The sequence below is a fragment of the Dasypus novemcinctus genome, chromosome 4 (genome assembly GCF_030445035.2).
Source record: "Dasypus novemcinctus isolate mDasNov1 chromosome 4, mDasNov1.1.hap2, whole genome shotgun sequence".
Taxonomy (NCBI): domain Eukaryota; kingdom Metazoa; phylum Chordata; class Mammalia; order Cingulata; family Dasypodidae; genus Dasypus; species Dasypus novemcinctus.
Window position 1 is genome coordinate 41,282,512 of NC_080676.1, and position 8,220 is coordinate 41,290,731.

The following is an 8,220-nucleotide window of genomic DNA, read 5'->3' on the forward strand; positions in this document are numbered from 1 at the left end:
CCCCACCCACCCCTGCCAGTTGTTTGCTCTCTGTGTCCATTCACTGTGTTTTCTTCCGTGATCACTTCTATCCTTATCAGCAGCACCGGGAATCTGTGTTTCTTTTTGTTGCATCATCTTGTTGTGCCAGTTCTCCATGTGTGTGGCGCCATTCCTGGGCAGGCTGCACTTTCTTTCACGCTGGGCGGCTCTCCTTACGGGGCGCACTACCTGTGCGTGGGGCTCCCCTACGTGGGGAACCCCCCTGCATGGCACGGCACTCCTTGCACGCATCAGCACTGCACATGGGCCAGCTCCACACGGGTCAGGGAGGCCCAGGGTTTGAACTGCGGACCTCCCATGTGGTAGACGGATGCCCTATCCACTGGGTCAAGTCTGCTTCCCAGAGGAAATGTTTTATAAGGGATTTAATATATTTTATAAAAATACAGAGGTAGTTTATGAATTTCTATTTTAGAAATGCGTGGGAAATTTTTACTGATTGGGATGCATAATCAAAGTGGTTGGAAACCACTGCTGTGCATTCAAAGAACCCTGCTTTGAAAGAGACCTTAAAGAACATTGAATCCAGTGGTTTGCAAATTTCTTTGATGGCAGAAATCTTTCTTCAAATAAATCTTACACAGAAGTCCTAATACATAAATTATATGCCTGGGTAGGGTTCCCCATCTGCTTCCCTCCTGAGTGGTTCTGGGGAGCACTACTTGCAAACTGTAGATGTACTAGACCTCTCTCAATATACTGACCAGGAAACCAAGGCTCAGAAAAGAAATGATTTGGCCAAAAGTTGTTTGATGACTGAAATGGAGCTAACCTACATCTCCTGAATCTCTTTTTGGCCAAAGACCTTCCCACCATATTAGATTATTTTGTTTAAATGATAGGTTTGAAGGAGTTTTGGTGGTGCTTTCTAATTTTCGCTCCCTTTCGTGTGGCTCTAAGATGTTGAGAAATTTTGCAAATCTGAGGCTGGGGAGCATCTGAGAAGCTGGAGGGAAATATTAGAGAACATGTGCCCATTACCTCCACCCCTCAGCACATCCAAGCCAAGATGATAATATAAAAAAATTTTTAATGAGTTTACTGTGCATTTTGTCTCTGCTTCTTCTTGCCTGCTGGCTTTAATTTAAAGAATCTGGATTGCAAGTCCAAGCAAACGCTTACATTGTATCCAATCACATTCACACTGTCATTCAATAGAAATGTGGTAGCACTCAAACCCCAGGTCCCTTGTTCACACATGTGTATATTGTACCCAGCAAAGAATAAGCTGTAGTCACTACAAGCAAATATCTCTGAACTTCATTGAGAATGATGACAGTGGTAATAAAAAGTCTTTTCCATGACAAAGATTACTAGTAAATCAACAGTTTAAAAGGGATAGTTTTAAGAGTAACCAATGTATTAGCTCTTGTCAATGAGATTCCTTTTGGCAGTAATATATCCTTGGAATTAAGCTAAACCAAATGTTTGTAACAATGGAAAATGCACTCATGTTAACAGCCAGGATTATTATCCCAGTTAATATTTACTGTAGATACATTCAAATTTATATTTTTGGACATGGTTTGATCATTTCATCTCTTCTTGATAAATTCCATTTTAAATTAAAACCAACAGAATACATACTTTAAAATTTTTAAAGTCATGCAGTTCATTTTCTTTTAAAATGTTTATGCTTTTTATTTTTTGGCGGGGGAGTGAGGGGAAGGCAGGGAGGGGCTGCTGCTCTCCTGGATCTGCCCACAGTGATGGGAATAAGCAGTGAAAGCACTGCCTAGGAAAGTTCGTAAGTTCTTTAGCCACACTCACTTGATACTCATAAATTTGAGATCCAGCCATGACCAGATACTACATGGCATTTTTCTTTGATTTCACATATATTTTCTACCACTCAGTCCCTTGGTGGCCATCCAGGGAAGTAAGAGGCCCGATGTTGACTTTATAACCTGGGGACTTATCTCTCCAGTTACTGCATCTAGAACAGGGATTCTTAACCTTTTTTCCCCCCATGGACCCCTTTGCAGTCAGGTGAAAACCACAGACCCCTTACTAAGTCCACACTATACTGTGTTTTATTTAATAAATGTATCACACCTGTACCAACATATCCCCACAAGAGCAATGTTTTTTTGAATTTCAATTCAAGCTCATGGAGTCCTTGTTAAAAACCCCTAATCTAGAGGGATCCGGTGCAGAAAGGCCCATCCTCGTAACACTTCATGTGAAACGGGCCTTCTACTGGCAATTCCTGGATGCAGGATTCAGCAAGAGTAGGACCCAGTGTTGTGTGTCGCAAGTTACCTTTTTAATTTGTTGGACTTTGTTCTGAAATTGTTCTGACACCACATTTTGTTGATGGGTATGTAGAAAATTCTTTTTATCTCGTTAGGCCTTATAAATGCTAGGTCATCATGCTTTTAATCTGTGAAATAGGCAGAAAAGGATGATAAGGAATTTACACTTTGGGTTGTTTTGCTGTTGTTTTTTTCTCTTTTTAAGATTTATTTATTTATTTCTCTCCCCCCGTCCCACCCCGGTTGTCTGTTCTCTGTCTATTTGCTGCTTCTTCTTTGTCCGCTTCTGTTGTTGTCAGCAGCATGGGAATCTGTGTTTCTTTTTGCTGCATCATCTTGTTGTGTCAATTCTCCGTGTGTGCAGCACCATTCCTGGGCAAGTTGCACTTTCTTTCACGCTGGGCAGCTCTCCTTACGGGGCACACATGGAGCTCCCCTACGCAGGGGACACCCCTGCGTGGCAGGGCACTCCTCGCACACATCAGCACTGTGCATGGGCCAGCTCCACATGGGTCAAGGAGGCCCGGGGTTTGAACCGTGGACCTCCCATGTGGTAGACGGATGCCCTAACCACTGGGCCAAGTCCGCCACCTCTTTTTTCCATTTTTGACTGTATACTCACAAGAGAGGAGAGGGGCTCCATGGAATATCTCAGAGACTTGTAACCCAGATACCTGGAGAAGGCCCTCACAGAGCTTGCCATATGGGTGAGATTGTCCTTTCCTCTTTCAGGCCGCCACACCAGAGCAAGCTCAGAGAGCCCCTGGAGGAAACTGTTGTCCATTTCCAGGTAACCTCCATGCTACCACACCTTCCAGCTACCCACTGGTCCTCAAGCATGAACTGGTGGTCCACCGTCCCGTTACACAGTGATTCTTAACCACAGTTGCACCTAAAATCACTTGCATAGCTCTTTTAAAACACCGATGCTGAAGTTCCAATACAAAGCTATTAATTCAGCTTTGGGGTTAATAGCTCCCCAGGTGATTTACACTTACTAAAGTAGCCTCTCTGCAACAAGTCTTCAACCTCATAGAGATCTTTGATTCATTGACTCTACTGCTTTTTCACCATTCATCACTCCCTCATGTCCTGGTATCCAGATTCCCATAGTCCATAATTATATCAATCATCTGCAAGAGCTCCATCTCTCCCCTGTTATTCTCCCCTGGCAAAATCCCCTAGCACCACTAAACTCACTGGCACAACTATTCCACTCCTGGTCCAGATCTCCTGAACATTCTTAGGGAAGAGTACATGACCTGCTGTGTTGACTGTTTCAATTTTAAATTCTTGGTCATAAATCTCAGATGGGCAAATAGCACAGACCTAAAATCTTACACTTTCATATATTCTGTCTCCCACACTTCAATACAACAATTTACACCTTCTGTTGTCTCCTGAAAATCTCCTATATCTCTTACCTCTTCCTACCACTTTTGACTGATGTTTTCGAAGGCAGTGTCTGGATTACCCCAGTGGGTTCTACTGTCTTTCCCAAATGTCCTTTGAAGAGGTTTGAAATTTGTCATGTATAATTGATATTTCAACAGCTTTAACAGACAGGTTTTTTTTACATGGACTAAGCCATATAGCCCAGGGAATTTTGAATCATATATCCTATGTTTCTCTCTCTCAGCAAGAAGCCACCAACTCAGTTGGGAACTTCTTTTCCTTTTGTGATAGTGTTTAGCATATCAGCATCTATGGCTGGAGTGACTTCAATAACACCCTAAGAACTTTCGACCTTTTTCTCCTAGTGTAAAAACTCTCCAATCATTTAAGAAATTATTTTCCACTAAATTTCCTTTTAAAAGTAGACAACTAATTTTGTCCACTTCTGAGTGATAACACCATTTCTGCTTTCAGAAGTCAACACAAACGGGAGATGCCCATTTTAAATTCTTTGATATTATTGATGAATGAGAAGTTCATAAGGACAATTTTCCTTTACTGCTAATGGGAATTAAATAGCACATGTCCCATGGAATAAACTTCTTTTCCCTGCCTTAATAATGGCCGTTTTGTTTTGAATTCAGAAAGTCTGGAATCAGTGTTCAGCTAACTGTAATTACTGCTCATTAAAATAATCATCACCATCAGCCTGATCTGTCTCCTGGGACACAAGTCAGGGCCTAAGGAAATACATTTTTATCTAGGATAATGAAGAATTTTACCTGAGGCCCAGGGCAGCCTCTCTGGGAGCCAAATTTGATGACCAACACTGGAAGCTGTTAATATATTAAATTCCTAAGTCAGAATCATTGTTTGAAGTGTTTTCTGAGTGAAACCATATTCTAAGGAACCTGAAATTTCCAACTTTCATTGAAAAGTCTTTACAAGTCCCACACATGAAACGGAAACAAGAACAAATATTGATAAATTGTTAGAAGTTTATTAAGCAAGGGAGGTAATTTCAGCAGCAAACCTCATTACAGGGAAGTGGAACCAACCTCTGCTTCCTGGTTTGGAGTTTCCTTTGAGCATGCAGTGGAATGGCTGGTGGGAGAATAGGCACAGGAGCTGGTTTAGATGATAAAACCATAAAACCTCAGGATTGGAACGGATATGAAGCTTGGATCCCATTTTTAACATTAGATGTATCAGGGTTCAGAGATAAAGACCCAGGCTCTATCTTTGAAGAGATTGTAATCAAGCAAAGCTATCATTAGGATCCAATCCTATCAGGATGCACCCAGCTACAGCCAAAACAACAACAATAAAAACAGTTAAAGTGACTTAACTAATTAGGGTTCATTATCCTTTCAGAATGGCAATCCAGAGTCATCCTGATCATTGGATTCCAATGATCTTTCTGTTCCACCATCACTAACATGTAACTTTCCTAGCAGCCTAGTCACTCAGGGCTACCAAGTAGTGGCCCTACCTCCAGCCTTCCTCCTGCCAGGAAGGAAAGAAGTGGAGGAAGGAGACCTTCTTGAATCAGGAAAACAAAATCTCTCTCAGAAATCCCTAGCAGACTTTCATTTCTGCCCCCTGGCCAGAACTGCATGGCAAGTCCACCCCTATCTGCAAGGCATTCTGGAAAGGCAGTATTTAAGCTGGGTATATTGCCATTCCAAACAAAATAGGCAATCTGTTGTAAGAAAAGGGGATATAAGAATTGGTAAGCAACACACAATGTCTACCATAGACTAACATTGAAAATTACACTATAGTGTGATTTGTACATCATAATTTTTTCAGGATAACACACAAGTATATAGCACCCAGTTCAGGGGGGTAGGTGTTGTAGAGGGCTTCACTGAAGAAGCAACACTCTAACTGAATTTCAAACAAAGAATGGAACTTTCAGGATAGACAAAAAGAAGGATGGCTTCAGTAGAGAAACTGAGGATAAGTAGGAATGAAAGGTGCGGCGGCTTGCTCGGTCGGTAGAGGTGGGGTCTGGCTGCGGACGAGGGGTCGGTCCAGCTCTGGACGAGGGGTCGGTCCCGCTTGGGACGAGGGGTCGGTCCCACCTGGGACGAGGGGTCGGTCCGGCAGCAGACGAGGGATCGGTCTCACAAGGGGTTGCGCGGTTCGGCTGACGGGGTCGCCCGGCGAAGCCGGCGACGAAGGGGTCGCCCGGAGAAGCCGGCGACGAAGGGGTCGCCCGGAGAAGCAGGCGACGAAGGGGTCGCCCGGAGAAGCAGGCGACGAACTGGGGACAAGGGAGGCCAGGCCCTTGTCGGGGGCTCTCAGGACTGGAGGGCGCACGGCAGAAGAACTACCGCGGAGACAAGGTAAACACGCAAGTCCACTTTACTGAGGGAGAGGCAACAGTTTTATAGGGGCTGGGGAAGGCTGATTGGTCGAAGCCACGCCCTGTTCTGATTGGTTGCCGGCGAAAGGTCAGTGGGCGGTACTGGACGGGGGAGGGGTGGTGGTTAGAGATTGGCTGTCGCTGTTGCTGGGGGAAGGGGCAGGGTTTAGGGATTGGTGGCTGCTGTTGCTGGGGTGGAGGGCAGACTGGATTTTTCCGCCCACACCTGGCTGTTGCTGCTGTCGGGGGAGGGGAAAAGGGCGGGCTGGATTTTTCCGCCCACACCTGGCTGTTGCTGCTGTCGGGGGAGGGGAAAAGGGCAGACTGGAATTTTCTGCCCTGCGCCTGCACAGGGAGAAGGAAGAAGAAGGGTGCCGCCCCACAAGGCATCGGGTGGCGCCATCTGGGAGGAGGGGCGGCCGCGGAAGCATGGCTGCCGAGAAGGGGAGACCCGAGGGCACTCTGCGCCCATGCCGAGCTTCCTTCAGGGGTGGCGGTGAGTCCGACCAGCCACCCTATTATGGGGGCAGTGGAATTAGGCCTACCGCAGCCGCTCCCCTGCCAGGCCAGCAAACCACATTTCAGCCCGAGGGGTGACCGCAGAAAGGAATGGTTGTTCATCAGAACATTTTCAATTGCCACCAACAGACATGCAACTCAAACTGAAAACTTAGAGGTGATGTTTCAGGCATGGCTGTTTCCAGAGGTTCAAATCATGTCACCAAGACTCAATCTCTCTCTTTTTCTCTCTGTTGTTTGCCTCTGAAATAACCAGTAAGGGGCTCCAGGCTTATCTCCCGTCCTATCAGCTGCCCCAGCAGTTCCAATAAAGTCCTGGGTGTGCATCTCATTGGAACAACTTGGGACATGTTTCCATTACTGTAACTTATTATAGTGGACAAGAAAATGGAATGTGCTGATTGGACAAGCTGCACTCCATGGCCACCCCTGAAGCTCCACCCAAACCACTTAACTAAGGTAGGAAAGAAGGTTCTCCTAAAGGAAAACCGGAAGTAAATAAAGCAGGCAAAAAGAAAAAATGGCTCTTTCTCAACTCCATCTTCAGCATGGCAGCAGCAGAGGCCTTGGTTCTGTTACCAACATGCAGCTCTTCATCCGTGCGCAGGAACTACACACCCTCAAGGTGACTGGCTAGGACATGGGCACCCAGATCAAGGCCTATATAGTGTCGCGGGAGGGCATTGTCCCGGAAGATCAAGTCGTGCTCCTGGCAGGCACACCCCTGGAGGATGAGACTACCCTGGGCCGGTGTGGGGTGGAGGCCCTGACCACTCTGGAAGTAGATGACTGCATGCTTGGAGGAAAAGTCCATGGTTCCCTGGCCCGTGCTGGCAAAGTAAGAGGTCAAACTCCCAAGGTGGCCAAACAGGAGAATAAGGAGGAGACGGGCCAGGCCAAGCGGTGGATGCAGTACAACCAGCATTTTGTCAATGTTGTGCCCACCTTTGGCAAGAAGGGACCTAATGCAAACTCTTTGTGACCGTGGCTTTCTCTAATGAAGCCACTTAGCCCCCCCAAAAAAGGAAAAATGTCTCTTACAGAGAACAAAAGATGTTAGTGATATCTAGAAAATGTAATGCAATCAGAGGTGAACAACTGGTCGATTTTGGTGAGGGACAGGGAAGACTGAAATCACCCCCCGATTTCAAGCTTGGGTAGCTGGGTGCATGATGTTGGCACTAAGCAATGTGCTGACGACACACAGAGAACCAGATTGGGGTGGGATGGCAAAGGGAGAAGGGAGGTTGGAGGTAATAAAAAGTACATTCCATCGAGAGTCAAGGAAACAGCAAGCAACAGGAAATACAAGCTAGAGTTTAGAGCAGACTACTGGACTGGAGATACTGATCTTCCATCTTTATATATGGACATCTAAAATTTTATTTATTATAGTGTTCAAAGTGCTCGGTTTTTGAAAATTTTTCAAACATATCCTATATCAGCTGTCTCTCATTTTTTCAATCCTCTAATGTCTCCTTTCCTCTTCCTTTTAGGTAATTAATTCCTTAAACCACAGAGCAAGGGGTCAAACTCAGCAGCAGTTTGAGATGAACTGTGAACAGTTTGAGATGAACCTGCAGCCATAATGAAAAGTAGCATCAGAATTTTTGAACCTACATGTGGCCAATAAACTGA

At 45.4% G+C, this 8,220-nt stretch overlaps 1 protein-coding gene across 1 annotated transcript; it reads left to right on the forward strand.

Annotated features, from left to right (window-relative positions):
• The first annotated feature begins 7,222 nt into the window (after positions 1-7,222).
• On the forward strand, positions 7,223-7,564 carry LOC101413544 (small ribosomal subunit protein eS30-like). The gene has a single exon (XM_071214467.1). The coding sequence runs from the start codon at positions 7,223-7,225 to the stop codon at positions 7,562-7,564; it is 342 nt and encodes a 113-aa protein (XP_071070568.1).
• The last annotated feature ends 656 nt before the right edge of the window (positions 7,565-8,220 follow it).